Source organism: Rhipicephalus sanguineus, chromosome 8 (assembly GCF_013339695.2).
Source record: "Rhipicephalus sanguineus isolate Rsan-2018 chromosome 8, BIME_Rsan_1.4, whole genome shotgun sequence".
Taxonomy (NCBI): domain Eukaryota; kingdom Metazoa; phylum Arthropoda; class Arachnida; order Ixodida; family Ixodidae; genus Rhipicephalus; species Rhipicephalus sanguineus.
The window spans coordinates 164,229,669-164,255,804 of record NC_051183.1 but is presented as its reverse complement, the minus strand read 5'-3'; the positions used below and the strand labels follow the sequence as shown (position 1 = coordinate 164,255,804).

The 26,136-nt window shown below is 50.3% G+C and overlaps 1 protein-coding gene across 3 annotated transcripts in view; it reads left to right on the top strand.

Moving 5' to 3' along the window:
• LOC119402446 (tubulin--tyrosine ligase-like protein 12) overlaps positions 1–26,136 on the top strand; it is a 301,835-nt gene that overhangs the window by 114,197 nt on the left and 161,502 nt on the right. For 2 of the 3 annotated variants that reach the window (XM_049418642.1, XM_037669599.2), the window contains 2 exons: positions 9,857–10,084; positions 24,638–24,749. In XM_049418642.1, coding sequence (XP_049274599.1) covers positions 9,857–10,084; positions 24,638–24,749 — 340 coding nt within the window. The remainder of the gene's footprint in view (positions 1–9,856; positions 10,085–24,637; positions 24,750–26,136) is intronic. The other variant, XM_049418643.1, reaches the window with a different exon arrangement.

Sequence of the window (26,136 nt, the reverse complement as noted above, 5' to 3'; positions counted from 1 at the left end):
ATTATCCAAAATTTTGAAGTATTCGAAATGAATGAACAGGCTTGTGCAAATAGTAAATTTTAGGGCTCAATTGAATTTGAAGTGAATAGTGATTTGGTTGAATAATTTTGAATCGAAATCAGATACAGTTGAGCCCGACTATATCGAACCCGTTTATATCAAATTATCCCGTATATCGAACAATTTCTAAACACGGTAAATTTACATTGAGAATATATAGCAAAAGTTACTGTTACATCGAACGAAAATAGCAACGACAACCGATATACCAAACTCCATGTGCCTCAAAAGTGCCCCGGCAAGTTGGCTTTCCCTCGCGGTGGCGGGGAAAACTGCCGGCGCCACCCTAGAAAAAGTGGTTTAGACCCGGCTGTGCACGGGCGAACACCCCCCTGCAAAAAATGACCCTGGCCTGCTCGCAGCGCTTACAGCCAATCAGAGGCCGTCGTGCTTTCTCCGAGGCGCGGAGACGGTACAAGTGAGCACCATTTTTGCTTTCTTTATGCTTGCGTGCCTGCTGCTGCCTCTTTTCCTCGAGTCCTCATTCAGCGTGGTCCGTGCTGGTGGTGTTGCCTGTTCGCGCTCTGTGAACTTTCTTGGCGCACTGTCGTCATGGCTTGTGCAAAGAGGCAGAATTTGCCCTTCGTCGCGACACTCGAAATCAGAAATGAAGTCGAGCGCGGTGAGAAGTCCGACGCCGCTGCCGCGTACGGATCGACATTCGACGATTTCGTCAGTGCGGACAATGATGTCGCCATCATGGGCCAGCTACAAGATGAGGACTATGTTGCAGACGTCGTGCCGACCACGAGCCAAAGCGACAGCAATAAGGAAATTGATGATGGCCCGTTGCCTACATCCTCCGAAGTGATTAGTGCACTTGCGTTAGTCTGGCGCTATTGCGTGGATATGGAAGGCTGCTCTGACTCGTTGGACAACGTGGAGGCATGCGTGCTGTCGCAGGCAACTAAGTCGTTGAAACAGTAGAAAATCCAGGACTATTTTGTTCCAAAGTAGGGCACGCAAGTAAGCCACCATATTAATAAAGTACTTTTCTTATTGGTATGTGCCTTTGTGTCATCAAATCCTATAGCGGGCCTATATCGAATTTTGCCATATATCGAACTAATGAACGTTTTTTGGCGAGTTCGATATACCCGGGTTCGACTGTAGTATCATTGTAGTAACCCCCCTGTAAAGGTGGTTTCACTGCAGTGGAGGGGTGCTATGCCGTGATTACACCTATTCAGGGGAAATTCACACTGCCGCGAAGCCCAGCTTCAAGGTTAAATGAACATATTTCCCTCACATCGATTCATCATTTTTTAAATTTAGAAGCTTGTTATACTGGCTTATATGATCTAAGTATTGCAAATTTTAAGACGTAACATATTTTACAGGTTATCACTTGCATTCTACTGAAAGTCAAATCCTGCTCCTATTCGAAGTTGCTTTCACTTCCCTTTGAACCAAAAAGAATGACATTTGCACATGCCTTGTCTCGATTAAAAATATATTGTGCAGGTTAGTTGGGTCATGACAAATATGCTCATTTTTCTTTATAATATGTGACATATACTATTCGAATTCGATTTGGAATTATTCTGCCAAAATACTATTCGCTTTGAATTCACTTCGAACCTAAAATTGACTGTTTGCACAAGCCTAGTCTTCACTCATAACTAGGGGTGTGCGAGTATCAAAATTTACGAATACAAATCGAATACGAATACAGTAATACCTCGTTAACTCGAAGTAGTAAAAACCAGAAAAAATTTCGAGGTAAGCAGATTTTCGAGATAAGCAAAGTTGGGCAAATTCCATTGAGAAGTTCAGTTCTAGCTAGAAACGTTATTCCTACTGACCAGTTTCTTAACAGGAGCGCCTAACTGGCTCTTTGTAGAGGTTTTGAAGAAAAATAATGACATACCAGCGTTATTAACCAGCTGTGTTTTTCGGCACTGCCTTTTTATTTAGTGCAGAGAGACCGACTAAGGCTGGTCTGCCTCTCAGTAACACTTGCACCTAGCAAAGCTTTCTCGAGTTGCTTAACACATCGCATGTGCCGATCATCCGCGCCGCTGCACTCAAATTTATTTCGCATCAAGCGAAACATGTTTCTTGTTTCGGCGGATGTCTCCACCCCTCGAGGAGCTGCGTCGACGCTGCTGCGATCACTGTGCATGACGCCACATTGTTTGGCTTAAAAAATGGTCAAACCAACCGATGTTGCAGGCTAGATCAGTTTCCACCGCTAAGTCCAGAGAATCGGCCTTATCTGTCGATGTGACTGGAAGGGGCTCGTCTCGCACGATGCCACACATTCAGCGCCGTTTTGACGTCCGCAAACTTCGAGCCTCGAATCCGTTTCTTTGATTAGGGCTACCTTTCTTTGCAGCATCAGTGACTTGCTTTGCTTTGGTGGCGTTATCCTCACCACATCGCATGGCCGACGAAAAAATCCGCGCGACGTGCCTTGCGTAAATAAAATGCTGAAATCGCATCTCTGACGGTAAACAAAACGTGTACAACTCGAGCTATTTTGCAGGGCCTGCTTATGTGCACGTCTATAGCGTCACATGACGTGACACAGGGTTGCTCGACAAAGTTGGTATGCCGCTAGGTTCCGACTTTACTTTCGGGAACAGTGTCCACTTCGTCGTAAACGCGGCAGTATAGCGGCAGGCTCACGCGAACCTTGTGAAACGTATGACATTTTGCCGCTAGTATTTTGTGAAACGGTTTGGCGGCGAAGTTTTGGTTCCATTCTCAGTCGAGATTTCGAGATAACCGAAAGTGGGCACGGAAATACTTCGAGATAAAGGGCAATAAATACATTGCACCTATAGGAAATTGTTCGGTACCGCGGAAAACTTCGACTTAGCCGATTTTTCGAGATATGCGAGTTCGAGTTAACGAGGTATTACTGTACATAGCTTTGAATACGAATGGAATACCGAATAATCAAGAGAGGGAATAATCAATTCTTTTTCCACCAGTAACCTTACACTTTACTACATATTTATGTTGAAAACAGTACACTTGTATGCTATCAGCACAAAATCTGTTATTGCACAAAAGAATATCTGTACTTGCCAGGAAGTGCATGACTGTGCTATATTTGGTGGAGCTTGCGACTTAATGGCTTAGGCTCAATTCACATGTTGAACAAACTTTCTCTTTCCTTTTCTTTATGTCGTAGCACTGCATTAGAAAAACAAACAACCAAAAAAAGTCACAGTTTCACCGCAAGGGCGAAGCAATGAATGCGATAACAACAAATTGTAGTGTTATACGAAGTGAGGCTGGCAGCTAACTGTTTTGTATCCGATCTCGCGTAACTAGAAAATGCTGGTGTGATAATACGGCTTCTCCAACGAGAGATGCTCTGTCCGCATAGTCCCTTCCCTTCGCGTTCAGAGCGCAGCACGAAGAAAGGTTTATGAGCTGCCCGCTGTGATGTCTGTCAAGATAGCGCGTGCGCCAGCGATGGCGCCCTTAGATTCAAAGTTCAAAGTTGCTGCTCGCGCGACACCCTCCCACCCTCATGTCTTTTCGTGCTGTTAAAGACAGGTGGAGCGTTTCTTGTCTGCTTCGACGGCAGGCCTCCCGAGCGGGGTGATGTTATCGCATGCACCCTCCGAGCGACGGAAATGCGCCCGCTCGTTTGATCTCTGCTTCGGCTGCGTTCGTCGCCCCCGCTCGCGCGCTTTTACCCGCGGTAGAACATACGATGCGCGGGGGGATCTTATCAATTTGGACTTCGTATGGGACATGACATCGACGGCAAAAACCCATGGAGACTGTCCATGTAATTGCTATCGCAATAAAAAAAAAAGCCTTTGCACCCGACATGGTGTCTTAGTGGCTGTGGTGTCATACTAGTGAGTACGAGGGTGCTGGCTTGATTCCTTCCCAGCTGCATTATGAAGGGGTCAAATGTAGCAGTGCCCATTAACCCCTTAAATGCTTTATTTTTTTGAAAATTTCCCAACCAATAGTGTCTATTTTTTTATTGTTGATTTTGAATCTGATTGTACAAAAAAGTAGCTAGTCGATGATGAAAAAATATTTGTACCGCATACTTAGTCAAATCAACACAATAAAGTTTCTTTCTGGACAATACATAGGAAACCAGCTGCCTGCTGCTAATAAAAATAAAAACCTTATAAAGAAAACAGTTGCAGACGCCACATCTCTCTTCACTTGTGTAGGCTAAGTACCCTTGGGCTATTTCAAACGGGAAGCTTTAGGACTGTGTGGAAACGTTCAAAACACGGAATAACGCAAAGCGGCTTGTTGCAGCTCCTGCACCAAAAGCAAGTTTCCTTTCTCAACTTATTCCCATTTTCTCCTCGCTTCTGAGCTGTCTTTTTCATCATCGAAGGAACTGCTCAATTTACCACCATCGCCGTCTTCATTTCCGGACACAAGATAAACATCTGTATCCGAATCATCATAACTCGAAAAAGATGACGAAAATGAAAAGCTTCTTTTTCGTGTTGCGAGCCGGCTATGCATGGGTCACCGCCACCGCAGGCCATCTTTTCATACAAAAACCGCGCTCTTTCCGCAGGAGAAAAATAAATTTTCAAGTAAATGCTGCCATCTGGTGGATGGCACGCAATGTAAGCTGTAGACGAGCGCTTCTCATACTGAATGCAGTGATTCCACTCCTGTGCCAACTGCGCCAAAGTGCGCCAAATTGTATTTACTGCGCCAGCCTGATAATATCGAAGAAAATTGCGCCAAACTGCGCCAAAGTCTCGGGTTTGGGGGCATCTATCACTGGCAATCGCACAGCGCGCGTCAGAACATGTGCAGCTTGACCTTGGGGCTGCCAAAGTCGCAACCATGGACCAAGAATTATTCCGCTGAATAAATAGCGCTCGCGCGTGCGTCCCGAATAAGCCACGATGCCAAGCACGGTGCGGACGCAGCTTCTGTTCTGCAAGTCGGCTCGACAGCAAAACGCGCTCTCCGCAGAGGCTCGTGACGTCTAGGCCTCTCGGTACCGAGAAAGTGCAACGGCGATTCATCGGCGGATGTCGTCTGTTCTAGAAACGCTGCTGATAGCTCGTTTCAAGCATCGCACGGCACGTAAGGAAAGCAATGTTCAGTAATAACTACATGTGTGCTGCTAAAATGTCTGTCACTTCTGTTTCCGGACATCGCGGAATGAAATCTGGGATCGCTAGCAGTATATATATAGAACAATATCGAATTTTCCTTGCTTCGCCTTTATGGAAGAGCACACAAACGGTGGAAACGCGTTCACACTTTTCCTCGGATATACTTTATCCATTGATCTTCATTAGGAAGAGCTTTTTTGTAATTGCTTATACGAGCACGTCCGAGTTTAATCACTCTGCGGTAAATACCCCCTAAAAGGCCCTGCCCTTTCGAGCTCACGTGCTAAGGTTCCAATTCGAATTTTTTGCTTGCTTTTTAAAAATGTCATCTCATTAATAAAAGCATATATCCTGGTCGGAGCAGCCGCAAATACGCAGCTGTCAGTAGCGGGCCCGTCGCTGACGGCCCACAGTGTAGCGGCTACCCCATGTTACACGTCCGCCCCTCGCTTTCGGGGGTCAATAGCTGACGGGTAAAAAAAACTCAGTTTCGCTTAAGGGCGAAGCAATGAATGCGATACCAACAAATTGTATTGTTAAACGAAGTAAGGCTAGCAGCTAATTCTTTTGGATTCGATTTCGCGTAACTCAACAAAACACTAGTTTAAGGGAATATGGCCGCTCCAGGAACCGAAGCGTTTTCTTGCTTTGAGTTCTCTAAACACGAAGTAAGCGTTGAGAGCACAGCAAGTTTACGAGCTGTCTCCTGATGCCTCGAGATGGCGCGCGCGCAAGCGACTGCGCCCTTCGAACGATGGGGTCCCCTCGCCCCCCCTGCTTCTCTAACGTCATTTCATGCTCCTTACGAAAGACGGGCGGGGCGTTTCCTCTCTGTTTGATGTGCAATCGACGGCAGGCCCGCATGCGGGGAGATGTTATCTCATGCGCTGTCCGTGCGACGAAGACAGACGGCCGGCTAGCTTAATCTCCGCTTCAGCCGCGTTCGTCGCCAGCGCTCGCGAGCTTTTACCCGCGGCTAGAATGCGCGTAGTGATGTTATTAATTTGGTCTTTATACAGAAAGTTACGGCAATGGCGACGACAAAAATCCGCGGAGAGCGTCCATATAATTGTTATCACAATAAACATTTAAAAAAAAGTTGAGGAGCCATTTCACTCTGTGAAGTGGATGATAAGCGAAGCTGTTTCGCGCATGGCAAGGAGGTGACATGGTGGAGGACAGTTTGGTATGTAAGGCCAGGTTGTTAACGTTCAATACGCAATATTAATGCGAAAGCATCAGATGCTTTATCAAACACGAAGTTGACCGTCGGCGGTGTCAATCGATTGATGCAAAAAATAATCATGTGATGACGCCATCACGACGTCATAGATCGTCAAAACTTGTGACGTCATCATGGCGTCATATATCGTGATGTCACGTGATGACGCCATCACGACATCGTCGCTTTACACTGCTTCCGTAATCGGTGCGCCGATCATGGAGCTAGCGCAAAACCAGGTGAGGTGCAGAAAGCTTGCAGAGAAGGAGGGGGAGGATCAGCCCGTCAATCGAGAAGAAAAAGAACCTGGCTTTCGCCTTGGAGTTTCCTTAGGGGAATGCATTAGGGACAGTGTGACTCGTTGGCATTGAGGCACTGCTCTACATCACGGCGTTTGTCTACAATGTCTGCTGATAACCACATAGATGTATTTAGAGTGTTATTTCATAAAGTGCAATTTTATTGATCTGGTATTCTGTTTATTTGCTAGTGTCGAAAATAATCGCCGAAGAGGTTAATTCAGAACACTCAGCTGCATGAGCACTTATTTTTTCATTAGCGAGTGAAGTATGGAGTTCTCCTGAGATGATTTTTTCCATGAGATTTGCAATGAATCGAAATATTTCTAGCCTTCATAAGAGCCCCATAATAATATTCCGGTGCTTGAATTTATTGCAAAATGCTTCTGTAGTGCACTCCAGGATGTAAAATTCGCTGCTCCAGGGTGCTCCCAGATGCAAAATTATCTGCTCCAAAGTGCTCCAAGATGAAAATTTTGCTGCTCCAAAGTGCTCCAAAACGGAAATTTTGCTGCTCCAAAAATTGCTCCAAATCGGAAGTCCTCGGTAGCATCACTGAAAATGCCCATCCGCGGTTCTGAGGAGCCAGCGAGCGATGCGATTCATTGCTTGCAACGAAGTACATTGCGACTTCTTCACTGTCACATGTCTGCTAGCGTGATGTTCTTGCCTGCAAAGTTTGGATTCATCTCGTACATCGACACCGTGAGCGGAGTTAGGCCTAGCCACAACATCGAGTAAAAAGCTCGGTTGTGATGTGCATGGCCGCAGTGGCCGATGTCTCAAAATACGTCATGCTCGGTCGCGAGTACAAAGAGTTGTCCCACAGTGGTCTTCGTCATAAGCTCCGAGGCTCAGATAAGCAGAACCTCTATAAGAGCTGGTCCAACGTGTCAATGCTATAGGGTGTATGCACGACCGGCATCGACAGTGACATGCAGGCAAGTCTCGCTGTGCACTCTGGGTAATCCGCCATTTTGAAGCAATAACAAGCAGACGAGCAAAGCAGCGTGTATGACCAGTCGATAGCTGTCATGGTTTACTGCGCCGTTGTAGGCTGCAAAAGACGTACGTACACCAAAGCCGAGAAAGAGAAGGCTAAGCAGAACAGTCAGAACCTGAGCAACTTTCGGTTTTTCAAGATTCCAAAGGTGCGGGTTCATGAATGCGGCAAGACGAGGCAGCTGTCGCAACGCCGGCAGCGCGAGTGGATCGCCCGCCTCAACAGGAAGGGTGTCGCCGATAATCCGCAGAAGTACAAAGTGTGTTTCCGACACTTTTTATCAGGTATGTAAGTCTCGCACCTACGTTACCTATTTTAAAGCGCTGCCCGTTCCTGTCATTGTGAAAGTGTTATTTTGGGCACCGCGGATGCAGGCATTGCTTTTAGCAGAGCGTTGGTGTACTCTGTTTCGGAGGGCCACAGTCTCCAGTGGGTGCTGCTGGCTCTGCAAGGGCTTTTCGGCTCACGAGCTGCACTGGCATCGGCACCTAATCGTTGTTTTTCATCGTCGACGACGCGAAATACATTTCAGCGATACTAGGCCTCACATCCAATTTCCTGATGTGCGTCGGCAGCCACGAGTTGGCGCTGTCCGTGCACGAACGCTCCTGCCGCACACGCACGCCGTACTCTACGTAAAAAAGCAGTGCCGCGACATGGGAACACGCATCGCCGTTCCCGGCCATGCACGTACAGTGCGCGGCAACGACTTCACCGTCGCACTTGCACACGGCCCATGAATCCACAGGTGGCCTGTTGAGTCTCTGCGAGTGGTTGACCTGGGCAAAAAGATAACATTGTATTCCGCTAGAAGAATAAAACACTTTAACGTACCTTTGTTTTGAGAATCACGGAGTCTGAGGAAACTTCCTTAACCGATGGCTCGCGCATCCAACCGCTGGTCACAAAATTGTGGCCTTCTAATCCTTTTTAAGCCTTTAGTTGCTGGCGGGTAAGGAAGCTGGTCCTCAAAACAAGGAACTCGCTTATGACTGCGGCGTCGATTCGCGGCCACAGGTTGACGTCTCTTACTCAGTCGCTTTCTTGAAGCTCAAAGGGGTCCACACCACACAGGGCAACTTTCTCACTGTAGCGCGCCTGGTCTTCGACGCACAGCGTCGCTGCATAATCCGTTTGATCATGCGTCATTTTGCCGCAAAACAATCTTGCATTCTTGCACAGAGATGCCAAACCGCACGCCCGGAGACCGACTGCGACCACACATCGACGACCAGTCCACAAACGTTGCCTGCTTTGGTCTGCTTGTTATTGCTTCAAAATGGCGGATTACCCAGAGTGCACAGCGAGACTTGCCTGCATGTCGCTGTCGATGCCTGTCATGCATACACCCTATTACAGTCGTGAGGTGCGCTATCGTAATCTGATGATTGAGCTTCCGCTTGCAGCTGCCAAACTAAAGCGTTATTATATTCTAAATTATCGTTGACCTGTGAACACTGAACGTGTGCGAACGAGTAGGTCAATTTTCGACAGCCACGACCTCGCGATGCACAAGCAGCAGATGGCGCTTCTGAAGCGAGCATCGGACGAATGGCGAGGCGTGCTGGCAGGTGCTGGAGCAACATGGCAGAAGCAGCCAATCGGAGGCCTCGAATTGAACTTGAAACATGTGCTTTTTGTACGCTTGTTACCGAATGGAGGAGCTAGCTGAAATGGAGAATTTGAACACAGAGAAATGCTCTTTACAACGAGCCCAGAATGGTGGCACCCGGTTGCGCTGTTGCCCAGCTACAAATTTGAAAAACACTTTTTTTTTCCTATTTTCGCAATTTTCACCAAGTTGGCAGACAAAAAAATATTTACAGCCCTTCTACGTTGTTTTCAGTGAAGCTATTTTGGAATCAGATAGAAAAAGGGCTACAGAAACTGAATCTGCGATTTTCCAAAAATCAAATTTTTTTGGCCCCCCGTTAAGAATAAATCCGTTCTTTGACCATGTTTGTGACTTGTAATTCTTTCCGGTTATAACAGACCCATTCACTGTTTACATAAAAGTCTGTTGTAACAGTACTTGGATTTTACATACTCCTTTTACAACAGACCAAAATCCTCTTCATTATGAAGGTCTGTTGTAATGAGGTTATACTGTATACTATTTGACCAAATCACTAATTGCTTGAAACCTCAAGTTTACTGTATTTGCCCATCCCTACCAACACTGTCCTCATGTGGTTGGCAGGGAACTGAGCTGCGAGAGCCCCAGCAAGCGAGTGAACCAGTTTCCCTTTGAGCACGTGCTCACTGTCAAGGACCTGCTGGCACTGGTGTGTCGCCGCGGCTGCTGTGGCCAGGAGCGCCTGGTGGATGCTGACAGCCTGAGCAGCCGGCCCCCGTGGCTGCCCACCACGTACAACCTGCAGACCGAGCTGCCTCACTTCGTCTCCTACTACCAGCAGAGGCAGAAGAGGTGCGTTTAATCCTGGGCAAGCTACCTCATTGCACGCCTGATGGTGCCATAGCGTATGAAAAAGAAACCAGAAGAGTGTTGCTGCTTCGTAATGTGTAGCTTCGAAGGCAACACAGAGCGTTGGCATGTTTGCTACGGACGTTGTATGATGAATTAAAATGCACATAAGCACCCGTTCACTTCTTAGAAACACTAAGGAAAACAAAAGTAAGGCGCTGTTTTTCTCTGTGTTTGTCATCAGTGCTCTGCGGCAAGCTGTACATTTGACTCTGTAAATATTTCGCTACGATATATCTTCGAGTTGCCTCCTGCTTCATCAAGGTTGATTATCTACTTCAGTGGTTCTCAGCCATGGATGTGTCGGGGACCCCTTGTAGACTGGTGGAAGTGATGGGGGACCCCTTGCAGCGGAGGGGAGGGATGGGGGGTACGTAGGTAAATTAAAACAACTGGAGCGTGAAACGGGTGCCTTTTATTGCTACCAAAAACATCAAACAAACGTGCCACATCACTTCATTTTGGACAGTTCATCAATACGTGGCACAGTCGCGCTTAAACAGAGTTGCATATCTGCAGCCACATTCAACCTGTTTCGGTATTTACTTTTCAAGTATGCAAGTCTGGAAAAAGCATGCTCGCATGCATACGTCGTAGAAAACTGTAACAGAAGCTTTACAGCCATCTCATGGAGAAGGGGGAACATTTCTGCAGTCCCCAACCAAAATGCCTCAGGGCTCACAGTGGCAAACTTTGCCTTCATCACTGTGTTTTCCTGGAGCTCCATCAGCTCATTTTCAGCTTAGACACATTCGTATGTAAAGCAAGCTACGTCAGCCTCAAAAGGGGCCACAAGCCATGTGTCTGGGGCGGATTCTGGGAAGTAGTCCTTAATGTGGCACCTTAATGTGCTCAGATGGGCCGTGATTGTGGCTGTGTCACTTCCAGATACTACCCCAGAGCCTTCAAGACCACCGAGCAGCTTAAAAGAAGAATAGTCGCCTCTGTTTACCCGGCTCAACCAACTTTGAGGCTTTTTACAAAAGCCTCTCACCTTGTCCCCAGAAGAGACAACATTAGTGCCCATCCCCCGCATGCTGCTGTTAAGATGGTTGTGGGGATTCGAGGCACGCCCGTAGCCTTTGCGCAGGGATTCGCCGTCTGCTAACCCATTTTCTCCCCGTTCCATCCCGCGGCGGCGATGTGGCGCCATCTTGCGCCATGCGCCGCCGGGTTCTCGTGGTGGCGCTGTACGCGATCTCGGAATTCGCGAGATTCGGTGCACGCTGGGACGGCTCGCTCTCTCGCTCCTGGGCCAGCGAACGGTGAGGTCGCGTTTTCCTTGCGCTCCGACGTCCCCTTTGGGAATCGCCGGACTGTAGCCTGCCTGGGTGCCTTGGCATCCTTGGCGGGCGTGTCTACCATTGCGCTAGCTTCTGTTCCATACACTGAGCCAAAGGCGGTGCCAAGTGTTCGTGCGTGGTCGTACCACGCTGAGCCGCACTTGCCGGAGGCCCACGTGTGCGGAGATTTGCCCTAACTCTCGAGACCAGGCCCAGTGGTCATCGCGAGAGTGCGCAGCATAGCCACTCAGGACCGTTTCCCGAGCGGCGTGTCAAAGCTCGCCATTGCGAGCTGCGACGTGCTTCGCGGAACCCCTTTGTGTATTCCGTCCGCTTTGTGCTCCCCGCGTCCTGGGAGCGGACGTTGTGCTTCGTTGGGGTGCCGCCGAAAGGCAAATAAAGTGTTTGTGTGTTGTATTTGATCGAACACTGTGTTTCTGTCGCGCGGCGTACGGCGCCCTCGTTCGCTGAACACGCGCGGAGCGGTGCGCATACGTAAGCAGGCAATGGCACACGCGGCCCTGTGGCTCGCTAAACCTGAACCCGCGGTGGTCTCTACTCCGGTGAGTTTTGAGGCTACCACATGGTTCAGGTGCTCAAGCAGGTCACACAGATAAGCAAGCTTTGCCACAAAAGAAGAGTCCTGAAAAGGATCTCCGAGTGCCCTATCTTCTGCCAAGAAAAGACTTGGCTCCTCTCTAAGCTCGAACACCCTTGCGAGCACTTTTCCACGCGACAACCAACGCACCTCGGTGTGCAGGAGCAGGTGTTGGTGCTCGGCACCCATCTCCTCGCACAGTACCTTGAAGAGGCGACTGGCCTTAGGCCTTGCCTTTACACTGTTCACGACTTTGACAACATGTTGCATAACACTCGCAAGCTCTGGACTCAACTCCTTTGATGCCAAAGCTTCCCTATGAAGCATACAGTGTGTGAATGCTACTGCACTGTTCACTTTCTTAACGAGTCCTAAAAAACCTACAGAGTTTCCAACTATGGCTCGAGCGCCCTCGGTGCTCGAGCCCCGACGGCGCTCGACTGTGTTAGGAGCTGTTCCTTCCAAACATACAACTGTGTTAGGAGCTGTTCCTTCCGGCCTGGCCTTTCTACCTTTGTGGCCAAGTATGTTGCTTCTTGCGCAATTTGTCAACGCTGGAAACGGCCAACTTCACCTCCTGCTGGCCTGTTACAAGCCATCCTATGTCCCAAGACACCTTTTGCCATTCCTGGAATAGACCTAGTCGGACCCCTTCCCGTAATACCAACAGGTTATCGATGAATTGTGACAGCTGTCGATCATCTCACACTGTACGCAGAGACAGCTCTTCAGACGCCTTCTTTTTGGTAGTCATTCTCTTGAGTCATGGTGCACCTTGCATGCTGTTGAGTGATCGCGGCAAGACCTTTGTGTCCACAATTCTCGAAGAAGAACTGAAAACTTGTGGCACAGTTCATAAGACATCAGCCTACCACCCTCAAACAAATGGCTTACAGGGCGTTTTGATTGGACACTATCCAACATGATATCATCAATGTGCATCGGACCAAACCACGGTAATTGGGACACAATCTTACCATTCTTGATGTTTGCACACAACACCGCTGTCCAACTAACTACCAGATAGTCTTCACCTTTCTACATTGTCTACGGTTGTGCGCCGACATTCACCATCAACGCCTCTTTCTTCAATGTACCAACGAAAACCTCTACAACTATACCAGAACATTTAATTTCTAGGCTTGATGAATGTCGATGACGTGCTTGCCTCAACACAACAGGCCAGTCAACATGACCGCAAGCAGCGTTATGGCAGCTCTTATCGCGACGTCGCCATCCGTCTTGGAGATAAAGTATTACTTTGGACATCTGTTTGTACTCCTAAATATGTGCGAGAAGTTTCAGTCACACTTCCTTAGACCTTACATTGTTGGTGAACAAACATCCTCAGTGAACTATCACGTCTCTCCCGTCGAGGTTCCTTCGGATCATCATTACCATGCGTCTGAGATAGTTCACGTTTTGCGTCATATCTATTCATTAGGTGTACCTTTCCCGCCTAAGTCACAGCCGGAACGGGCACTTGCGCACGCATTATTCATGCGCTTCATCTTCTCATGTGTACATACTCATCGTCACCACTTGGGTAAGGGTTGTGGGGCTCATACTTGAGACAATAAAGGATAACCTTGAGGGTTCTAAACATTGCTTCACAATACCATCGTAAACCATTGGTTACAATTCGCACCCCCTTATTTTAGTGTCGGGAGTCATCGCGGCTTCGGCGTGCATACAAGCGCCATCTCTGATGCTCGACAGAAACAGCGTACGGCCTCGAAGATGCCCTACAGTTGCTATGCGCCGAACCGTATGTGGAGAGTGCGACGCTGATGGGCTCAGGTCTCAGGTGGCACGGGCTTCAAGTATCCAAGAGGCGCGTGATCTACCCGGGGGCATTGGACGCTCGACTCGCATCACGGTACGACGCATATAGGGAGTTGCCCAGTCATGCAGCGTTAGAGCTTTCAATAAACCAGTTTTATAATTCAACTCTACAGCGCATCACTATAGAACATGGTGTCAGAAGCTTGAGCTACGATACCTCACGTCGCCAAGTGAGTTCTCATCAAAACTTCCAGCCATGACTGAATCAGGAACTCAAAGCAATCATTGCATCCAACTTCAACCCTCTCAAGCCTTCAGCTTCATCGCCAAGCAGTGGAGTGCCTGGACGCGAAGGTGGGAGCGTTTCCGAACGGCCAGTGGTCTTCATCACCAACCAGACACGGATCAAAACTCCTTGATCTACATCATGGGTGACCAAGATGAAGACGTCCTCACGGCACTTTGTCTGACAGCCGCCAACGCGAAGAAGTACGCCAAAGTCATCAAAGCCTTCGACAGTCACTTCGTCGTCAAGAAAAACATCATCTATGAGAGAGCGCTCTTCAATCACCGCATACAAGACCAAGGTGAACCAATGACAGACTTCATCACAGCTCTGCACACTTTAGCCGAGCGGTGCGACTACGGCGACTTAAAGGACGAATTAATCCGTGACAGGATTTTCGTCGGCGTACATGACCAGAAGTTGTCGACGAAACTTCAGCTTGAACAAGACCTCGCACTGGAGAAAGCAGTACTTTGCGTGAAGCAGTTCGAAGAAGTCCTCAAGCAGCAACTGCATATTCATGCTGCCTGCTCCACAAAAGGAACTGCTGCCATCGATCGTCTACATACAGCTAGCCAACCACGACGCGTCGACAGCAAGCGCAAACCAGTTGGGCAATCCCAGAGTCGGCGTTCGTGCGACTGGTGTGGTAAACAAGAAACTCGCTCCAGAAAAGAATGTCCCGCATCAAAACTGTACTGCAAGAAGTGCCGCAAAAAAGGACATTTCGCCACGGTGTGCCGTTCGTCGCGAGTGCTTCATCTCCAATCAAGCAAATCTCCGGAAAGCACGAGCTTCCTCGGAGCGATCAGAAACGGTGAAACGACCCCGTGGTGAACGCAGCTGTACGTCAACGGACAGGTGGTGCAGTTTCGATTGGACACTGGTGCGGACCTATCAGCCCTGCGAGAGGATACATATCTCAACCTCAGCTCATCCGTGCCGCTGCGTGAGTCTGATAAATTCCTCATCGGTCCCTGCAATGAACAGTTAGACGTGCTGGGCGTGATCGAAGACTGTGGTTTATAAAGGAGCAACCACCTCGGAGAGATTCTACGTTGCACGAAACCTTGGCAAGCCGCTACTGGGCTTAGGCCTCGTAGAGAAGCTCGACATATTAAGGCAGGTGAGCGATCTGTCAGTTGAACACCACTCTGACGCTCTACTCGAAAGATATTCGCAACTTTTCTCTGGCCTCGGTGAAATCGAGCATTCTTTCACCATCAGACTAAAGCGAAACGTTGTACCTTTCGCCACAACCTCTCCGAGGCACATTCCCATCCCGCTGCATGACACTGTTGAGGCTGAGCTAAAGAAGCTGGAAAATCAGGGAGTAATAACAAAAGTCCAAGCTCCGTCTCCTTGGTGAGCGCCAGTAGTCGTCAAACCCAAGAAAAGTGGTGGCGTCAGGCTCTGCGTGGACTACACCATGCTCAACAAAGGGGTACTCAGAGAGCATCACCCCATTCCAAGCGTAGAACACACGTTAGGACTCCTCGGAGGAGCAAAGTATTTCTCGAAACTAGACGTGTACTCAGGATTTTACCAAATCAAGGTGGATCCAAAGTCATCTGAACTAACCACCTTCATCACTCCTTTCAGGAGATACAAGTTTAACAGGATGCCCTTTGGAATCTCATCAGCTCCGGAGCATTACCAAAGGATGATGAGTGACGTACTCGAGGGCTTGAAAGGAGTCGTGTGCCACATAGACGACGTGCTAGTGTGGGGAGAGACTAAACAGTCCCACGACGAGCGTCTTGCCCTAGTCCTTGAGCGGTTACTCAAGGCTGGTGTGTCGCTGAACAAAGAAAAGTGCTCCTTCTAACAAAATTGCATGAAGTTTCTGGGTCACATCATTGATCAAAATGGTGTGCGTCCAGACGAGGGTGTGATTGAAGCCATCGTTAAAATGAAGCCGCCAACCAACGTTGAAACGAACACGCCGGGGCCGTGGCTGGGCCAAGACAAAACTTTATTGCGATAGCGCGGTTTAATGTAGCGTTGTGCGAGAGGGGTTAAGGGGAAGGGAAGGAGAAGAAGCAGTGGTGATAACGGTGGCTTCGGCTGGCGTGACGTCACGGATACATCATTCCGCTTCCCCTATGGTGAGTAACGGTCTGGGGGTTTGCGTTGCCGGCGCGAGCGACGCAACACTGGAATTGAGGGGCTCCCAGCGATCTTGCTCCTTGTTGGCGCTCGCCTCTGTGTTCCTCCTGCTAGGGCCCCGCCGGCAGTTTCGAGGCACCGAGAGTCACCGGCTTCTCCCTGGTCATGCTCCAACTCCCGTGGCTTCACCTGGTCGCTGTGGCGCCAAATGGTTTCCCCCTCCGGACCATCGGCATTCACCAGGCGGGCTCCGTCTGTCGATGTAATGCTGGCTGGAGTCCACGGCTCGCCTCGCCCAAAGTTCCTCACCCAGACTGGCTCCCCGGGCTGCCACCCATCGAGGGGGGGACGGTCAACTGGTGAGGGCGGAATGGACACTGCGTTGTCCAGCCTGGAGCGAAGATCGTAGCCCATTAGGAGTTGCGCTGGTGTCCGGCCCCCGGCCTGCGGCGTCCTGCGGTACCTGTGCAAAATCCTAGCCAGGCGGGTTTTCAGTGACCCTTGTACATTCTTCTTCAGTGAATACTTCACAGTCCGAACCGCCCGCTCCGCGAGCCCATTGGACTGGGGGTGATACGGTGCTGTTCGGAGGTGTACTATGTTATTCAGCTTCGTGAAGGTGTTAAATTCCCAACTCTTAAACTGTGGGCCATTATCGGATACCAGCGTCCGGGGCAACCCGAATGTACTGAACAAGGTGCGCAGAGCCTCTATGGTGGCGTGTGTGGTGGAACTCTTCATGGGTATCGCTTCTATCCACTTACTATGTGAATCCACCACAATCAGTAGCATGTGACCATCGATCGGCCCCGCAACATCGATATGCAGCCTCGACCAACGCTCATCCGTTTCCGGCCACGCAACAGGGGGTTTCCTTGGGGGCATAGGGGCAGCTTGGATGCAACTGGTGCAGGACTTAACCATGTGCTCAATGTCATTATCGATCCGGGGGTACCACATCAAGGAGCGCCCTAGCCGCTTCATTGAGCAAATCCCTTGATGAGTATCATGCAGCAGACGTAACATTACTGCTCGGGCACTCTTAGGGACGATCATTCGATGGCCCCAGTAAAGGAGCCCATAACTCCCCGTTATCTCAGCTTTCCGGTTGAAGTATGGCATCAAGTGCTGGTTCTTAGGCCCCAAATTTCTTGGCCATCCCTCCTGCACCCATTTTTGCACCTTTGCTAAATCGTCATCAAGCTCCGTGAGAGTGCCCAGTTGCTTCGCAGACGTGACACCATCATTGAGGGTCTCTGTGAGCAGCACATACTCACCGTCCACAGTTTCTTCCTGCGTCTCTGGCTGGGAAGTTGCTGACGTGGGGAGTCGGCTGAGGGCATCGGCTGGAATGTTGTTTTTCCCGGGCTGGTGTTTGATGACGTAATCGTATGCGCTCAGCAGCAGGGCCCATCGCTGGATTCGCGCCACGGCCATCAAGGGCACTGGCCTGTCTGGGTGAAAAAGTCCGACAAGCGGCTTATGGTCCGTCATCAATGTGAAAGTATTGCCGAGCAAGTATTGTCGGAATTTCGACGCACCAAACACAAGTGCCAAGGCTTCACGCTCCAGCTGCGAGTAATTTTTCTCAGCTCCAGTCAATAACCGAGAGCGGAACCCTATGGGCCGAAGTACCCCACCCCCGACATCGTGTGAAAGCACTGCGCCGATTCCGTCCGGGGAGGCATCGCATTCCAGGACTAGCGGCTTGTGTGGGTCAAAATGTGCCAGAAAGTCTGCGGATTTCAGAAGGTCTTTCACACTGCTGAATGACTGCTGTTGAGCGGTACCCCACTTCCACTTAGCTTCCTTCCGGAGTAGTTGATATAGGGGTGCCATGGCGGTCGATGCATTGGGAAGAAACTTGTGGTAGTACGTTACCATGCCGAGGTAGGACCTTAATTCTGCGGAATTCCCTGGTGCCTGAACCTTAAGGATGGCGTCTATGTTTTCCGTCTTTGGTTGAAGACCTCGAGCGCTGATTCGATGCCCCAAAAAATCCACCTCTGGTTGGCGGAACTTGCACTTGTCTGCGTTCAGGCGCACGCCGTATTCCCGGAAACGCTTGAATACTTCGTGCAGGGTGGTGCAGTCATTGCGTTTCTCTGCCACGATGACGTCGTCTAGTGAGACCTGAACACCCGGAAGTCCCTGCAAAATGGTCTCCATACGCCGTTGGAACACGGCCGGCGCGGACGCCACTCCAAATGGCAGGCGAGTAAAGCTGAACAGTCCCTTATGCGTGTTTATGGTCGTGAGTTGCATGGCTTCCTCATCCAACGGAAGCTGGTTGTATGCCTCCCGCAAGTCTATCGTGGTAAAAACTTCACCGCCATTTAATGTAGCCAGGATATCCTCCACCCGTGGCAACGGATATTGCTCAGTGCGACAGGCTTTGTTGACCGTTAGCTTAAAATCGCCGCAAAGGCGGATGCAGCCATTCCGTTTCACTACCGGTACCACTGGCGCCGCCCACTCCGCATGAGGCACCGGTACAATAATACCCGCGCCCGAAAGGCGGTCCAGTTCCGTGTCGACCTTTGGCCGAAAAGCATACGGAACTTCGCGTGCTTTCCAAAATTTCGGCACCACGTTTTCTCGCGTCTCGAAGTGTACCGGTGGCCCTTTTATGAGCCCTAAACCTGGCGCGAACACATCAGCGAATTCTGCTAGCAACCGGTCCACGTTAACGTCGTCAGCACCGAGTAACGGCAGTTGCTCACCCGACGTGTTCACGTCAGTGATTCCACTCCTGCGCCAACTGCGCCAAAGTGCGCCAAATTGTATTTACTGCGCCATCCTGATAATATCGACGAAATTTGCGCCAAACTGCGCCAAAGTCTCGGGTTTGGGGGCGTCTATCACCGGCAATCGCTCCACCGGCGCGTCAGAACATGTGCAGCTCGATCTTGGGGCTGCATAAAGTCGCAATCATGGACCAAGAATTATTCCGCTGAATAAATAGCGCTCGCGCGTGCGTTCCGAGTAAGCCACGATGCCATGCACGGTGCCGACGCAGCTTCTGTTCTGCAAGTCGGCTCGACAGCAAAACGCGCTCTCCGCAGAGGCTCGTGACGTCTAGGCCTATCGGTAGCGAGAAAGTGCGACGGCGATTCATCGGCGGACGTCGCCTGTTCTAGAAACGCTGCTGATAGCTCGTTTCAAGCGTCGCATGGCACGTAAGGAAAGCAATGTTCAGTAATAACTACATGAGTGCCGCTAAAATGTCTGTCACTTCTGTTTCCGGACATCGCGGAATGAAATCTTGGATCGCTCGCAGTAGATAAATGGGACAATATCGAATTTTCCTTGCTTCGCGTTTATGGAAGAGCACGCGAACGGTGGAAACGCGTTGACACTTTTCCTCAGATATACTTTATCCATGGATCTTCATCCAGAACAGCTTTTTCGTAATTCCTTCCGCCAGCACGCGTCCGAGTTTGTAATCACTCTGCGGTAAATACCCCCTAAAAGGCCCTGCCCTTTCGAGCTCACGTGCTAGGGTTCCAATTCGAATTTTTTGCTTGCTTTTTTTAAAAATGTCATCTCATTAGTAAAATCATGTCTCCTGGTCGGAGCAGCCGCAAATGCGCAGCTGTCAGTAGCGGGCCCGTCGCTGACGGCCCACAGTGAAGCGGCTACGCCATGTTACACGTCCGCCCCTCGGCTTCGGGGGTCAATAGCTAACGGTTAAAAAAAACTCAGTTTCGCAGAAGAGCGAAGCAATGAATGCGATACCAAAAAATTGTATTGTGAAACGAAGTAAGACTAGCAGCTAACTCTTTTGGATCCGATCTCGCGAACTCAACAAAACGCTGGTTTAAGCGAATATGGCCCCTCCAGGAACCGAAGCGTTTTTTTGCTCTGAGTTCTCTAAACGCGAAGTAAGCGTTGTGAGCACAGCAAGTTTACGAGCCGTCTCCTGATGCCTCGAGATAGCGCGCGCGCAAGCGACTGCGCCCTTCGAACGATGCGCTCCCCCCCCCCCTTCCGCTCCCCTGGCGTCCCTTCATGCTTCTTACGAAAGACGGGCGGGGCGTTTCCTCTCTGTTTGATGAGCAATCGACGGCAGGCCCGCACGCGGGAAGATGTTATCTCATGCGCTCTCCGTGCGACGGAGACAGACGGCCGGCTAGTTTAATCTCCGCTTCAGCCGCGTTCATCGCCAGCGCTCGCGAGCTTTTACCCGCGGCTAGAATGCGCGTGGTGATGTTATTAATTTGGACTTTATACGGAAAATTACGGCAACGGCGACGGCAAAAATCCGCCGAGAGTGTCCATATAATTGCTATCGCAAGGGTCAATGTACGGGGCAGATTTTGCGCCCCCCCCCCCCCTGCCCCCCCTGTGCGCACGCCTATATATGCTCCTGAGTTGATTTTTTCCGTGAGATTTGCAATGAATCGAAATACTTCTAGCCTTCATAAGAGCCCCATAATAATACTCAGGTGCTTGAATGTTAATGCAATATGCTTCTGTATTGCACTCCAGGATGTAAAATTCGCTGCTCCAAAGTGCTCCCAGATGCAAAATTATCTGCTCCAAAGTGCTCCAAGATGAAGATTTTGCTGCTCCAAAGTGCTCCAAAACGGAAATTTTGCTGCTCCAAAAATTGCTCCAAATCAGAACTCCTCGGTAGCATCACTGGTTCACGTTCATGACCGGTGCCTCGAGCATGTGGAACGCTTGAATCAGGTCGCGTCCGCAGAGGTTTGGGCCGGAGCAACCAAGGACTTGCAAAGATCCAGCCGTCGACCTGTTTCCGCACGAAACCTTGAGCTGAAGTTGTCCCCGCACTGGAAGCCGTCCCAGGAAGCAGGTGAGTTTCAATGGCGAACCACGCAGCTTCGGTCACACTGTTTTGTTCCGCTCATATGTGGGCCACGTGATGACCGAAACCGGCGAGCCTGTGTCGACCTGCATGTTCACTGGAACCCCACCACAATCCAAGGTGCGCACGATGGGTTGCGTAATGCCGACGTGGCCGATGTGACTGTCCGCTGCTTCCAGCGCGAACATGCCGTCCGTGCCAGTGTCTTCCTCCCGCGACAAGGCGTGTACTTGGCGTTCTGGTGGTACCACCCCGAACCCACTCTCACGGCGGCAACAGGCTCGAGCGATATGACCTCGTTGTTTACACTTGAAGCATGACGCCGAGCGGAAGCGGCAATCCTCGGGTCCGTGCCCTTTTTCTCCGCAGCGGTAGCACGCAACAATCTGTGGCCGGCTTCGTGGGCGATAGGACTGGCCTCCCAGCGCATGCACACTTGCCTCAGCGGTGGGGCTTACTATCTCTTGCCCGTTGGCCTCGGCCATTTCGGTAGATATCGCAATTTCTTCCGCTTCGCTCCTTGTCAGCTGTGGTTTCGCGAGTAGCTGCCGACGCACTCCGCCGTTGTGCAGACCACACACGATGCGATCTGTTAGCATTCTGTCCAACGAAGCACCAAAATTGCAGGTGTCCGCTATCCGTCGAATCGCCACGATAAAATCCTTGACCGGTTCGCCGGGAAGCTGATTGCGGGTGAAGAACTTATAAGACTGTGCTATCTCGTTCGGTTGCGGCGAGAAGTGCTGCTTAAGCAAGGTTATCACTTGTGGGTACGACAGTTCATTCACCTTATCCGGAGCACAACGTCCGCTCAGTACGTCGACGGTGTGGGTGGACAGTGCAGTCACCAGCAGGGCCCGCTTCTTGTTGTCTTCCGTGATGCCATTTCCCTCAAAGAAGGCTTCCAGCCGAACCTGGTACGCGGGCCACTTGTCGCTCGTCTCGTCGAACTGCGGCGGGCTGGCGTATCCTCCCGTGGGTGTGGCGGCCATGACGGACGGAGTTGACGCCCCACTTTCGCCCATCTTCGTCGCCATTTAAAACGAACACGCCGGGGCCGTGGCTGGGCCAAGACAAAACTTTATTGTGATAGCGCGGTTTAATGTAGCGTTGTGCGAGAGGGGTTAAGGGGAAGGGAAGGAGAAGAAGCAGTGGTGATAACGGCGGCTTCGGCTGGCGTGACGTCACGGATACATCAAACGTGACAGAGATCAAGCGCTTCCTCGGGATGATCAACTTCGTATCTCTGTTCATTCCAAATTTCGGTGGCATCGCGCACCCGCTGACAGAGCTTTTGCGCAAGTCCAACCATTTTGTCTGTGACGTCGCACAGCAACAGGCTTTTCAAGAAATTGAAAAAGCCTTAACTTCACGACCCGTCCTAGCTCTCTATGACCCGAGGCAATGACTCATCGTCTCATCAGACGCCTCAAGCTCCGGTCTGGAAGCAGTTCTGTTCCAAGAAGACTCCCAAGGCAATCGGCGGCCTGTAGCGTATGCTTCAAAAACGTTGACCTCAGCTGAAGCATGCTACTCTCAAATTGAGAAAGAAGCTCCCGGAATAACGTGGGCATGTGAGAAATTCAGGGACTATCTCATCGGGCTTCATTTCAAGATAGAAACTGATCACAAGCCTTTGGTGCCCATTCTTTCCACTAAACCCATCGACAGCCTAACACCCAGACTTCAGCATCTTCGTCTACGCATGATGCGGTATGACTACGAGACCACATTTATACCAGGCAAGCAGCTCATTACAGCCGATGCTCTCTCTCGTCAGCCACTCGCGACGCTGGACTCCGGAGACATCTCAGGCGAAGTATCAACCTATGCAAGTGTCGTAGTGGGCCTTTTGTCGTCGGAGGTGGCAAGCCTAGAAAAGTTGCCATGGCGCAGAAGCGTGATTCGACATGTAAAGCTATACAAGCCTTCACGAGAAACGGGTGGCCAGCGCACAAGAGCAAAACTCGGAAAGACTGCCGTGAGTACCGGCAATTCAAGCATGAACTCACAGTACACGACGGCATCCTATTAATGGGCAACCGGCTTATCATTCCTCAATGCTTATGGAAGGCAACACTGAACGCCTTGCACGAGGCACATGAGGGAGAAGTCAAGTGCTCGCGACTTGCCCGACAAACGTGCTGGGGGCCTGGGATCACTAGGGACATCAAAGATTTGATAGAGAAGTGCCCCAACTGCATAGAGCATTGACAACAAAAAAGCGAATCGTTAATGCCAACGGCACTCCCGGACCGACCCTGGCTGCTGCTCGGTGTCGATCTCTTCTACGCGAAAGGTTCCACATATCTCTTAGTGGCTGACTGCTACTCGCGCTACTTCGAGATTGTGCTCCTCGATGATGAGCAGCCTGCAACAAGCATACAGAAGATGAAATCAATCTTTGCGCGCCACGCCATTCCAGATGTTGTAACTGACAACGGGCCACAGTTTCATCCCTGCAATACATCCGAGTTTTCGAAGTCCGCGAGAGAGTGGGGATTTAAACACGTGACATCAAGCCCGAAGTACCCACAGAGCAACGGATTCGCCGAGGCGGCAGTGAAAATCGCCAAACAGAAGATAGCCAAGGCAGCTGACCCCTACAAGGCTCTTCTGGTGTACCGTGCAACACCTCTAGAGAACGGCTTTAGCCCAGCAGAGCTACTTTTCGGCTAGTGTGTTCACACCACAGTTCCAATTTCCCCACACATGCTGAAGTCGACGCTCGCAGACAGTCAACGACTTCAAAAGACCGAGCAAGGAATCAAGCAGCGACAGGAAAGGAACTACAATCGTCGCCGCGGTGTCTGTTGTTTACCGGTCCTGAATCCAGGGCAGCAAGTGTGGGTAAAAGACCTCAAACGCAGAGGTACCATCCTAAGACAGGCTGACTCGCCACGCTCATACTGGATCCAATGTGAAATGGGCACTGTCCGCTGCAACAGAAGACACCTCGTCAAAGACAGCGCAGGTGTGGCGTTAGGCAATCATCCGGCATCACACGACATGCCATTTCGTCTGTCTGCTCAGGCTCCAGGCATGAAGCAACCGGGAACGACACAGTCAACACCGACCGCGCCATCACCATACGTCACCGCGCATGGGAGAACTGTGCGCCCTCCTGCACGGTTCCGTAACTGTAGGGGGTAGATGTAGTGTCGGGAGTCATCACGGCTTCGACGTGCTTACAAACGCCATCTCTGATGCTCGACAGAAACAGTGAACGGCCTCGAAGATGCCCTAAGGTTGCTATGCGCCGGACGGTATGTGGAGAGAGCGACGCCTATGGGCTCAGGTCCCAGGTGGCACGGGCTTCAAGTGTCCAAGAGGCGCGTGATCTACCCGGGGGCATTGGACGCTCGACTCGCATCGCGGTACGACGCATATAGGGCGTTGCCCAGTCATGTAGCGTTAGAGCTTTCAATAAACCAGTTTTATAATTCAACTCTACAGCGCATCACTATAGAACACTTATCAGTAAGGCACTCTTTGGCAAAACCTTGCCCTTACGCCATTAAAAATTGCAAATCATCATGATCCAGCCTTATGTTTAATGTGGTTGAGGAACATAATTGTGAAATGTGGTGGCTGTCCATGACAGAGGCCTGAACAACGTGTGGATCTGTAAACCCTGGAACTTGGCTCGGAGCTTAGACACCCACGTGACAGACAACCTGAACTACATCCTGCGTCTACCAGCCACAGGTCCTAAGGTGAGCACCCATGGCTACTCTAATTGCCTCTGAAGGTTATGCGAAAAACAAATGTCTCGTTCTGGTTTGGAGCATTGATTTGCATACTCTCACCTGCGGGTGATATCATAATTCCTTTGATAGGCTAATTGGTGACTGAGCATGATTTCTTAGAAATAGCAAAAAAATATGAAAGAAAATTTGAGCACAATAGAAATATGCTGCATTCGCACACATGTTTCACTAGCACAGTGTGTGAGATTACATTAGAGCAAAAGGGGAATTGCTTGAGGCACTTGTTTCTTTGTTGGACACAACCAATGAAACCAACAGACATGCAAAAGCCAAGGAAAGCATAGGGAACAGGGTAATGATTGTGACCTAAATTGAGAGGAATTAAAGTAGATGAAAACGCACCCTTTTCTGTCAGTGGGATCCGAAAGCACAACCTTCATATAACACATCCGAGGCTGAGCAGCAGTCATTGGCGGTAGGGATGTGCGAATACCGTATATACTCGTGTAAGGGCCGCACCCCTACTTTGGAGGCGGAATTTCGAAAAAAAAATTCAAGAAGTCCCGCCAGAAAAGTGTAGTTAGTTAAATTGCAGCTAGATGGCGCTGCCAGCTTTTCCGCTTCCGCCGACCTCGATGGCGCCATTATTGCTTTGTGTGGCGCATCGTTGGCATCGTGTGGGTAGCTTGGCAGTGTTTCTTCAGATCGGTGTTGTCGGTGTCACTTTGTCTGTAGTAGTGGCCCTGTTTGAGCCATCGCAGGTGAGGGACGATGGGCCGGCACTTGAGATCTTTCACTGCAGCCTTTAAACTGCAAGTGATTGAATATGCCGAGGAGCACGGCAAGTGAGAAGCTGGACGCAAATTTGACGTCGATGAGAAGCGCGTGCGTTACTGGATGAAACAGAAAGATGCCCTCGCCGCTACCAACAGGAGCCAAAAAGCATTTCGCGGAAAGAAGTGCAAGTACCCGGAACTCGAAGGCGAACTTGTCAAATATGTCATCGACACTCGAAGGGACGTCTACGCCGTCTCAACTGACATGATCCGCGTGAAAGCCCTGACCATCGCTCGCCACATGGAAATACCCCAGGCACAATTCAAGGCAAGTCGGGGGTGGGCATCGCTACAACAAGTGTGTGCATGGATTTTGAGTGCGTGGCGTGCCGTGTCATTTGAAACAGTCGCGAAAAGCTTGAAGGTGACTGGAATTTCAAACTGCATGAGCGGCGCTGAGGATGAACGTCTCTGGGAGGATGCCGACGCCGAGGCGAGCTCTTCCGAGAACGAGGACAGCGATAGCGAAATGGAATCGTAATAAAAACATTCCTGGAATGTCATTTGCGACTCTCTTACACTCTGCTACTGTCGCGGAAACAGTACAGACCTTTGGT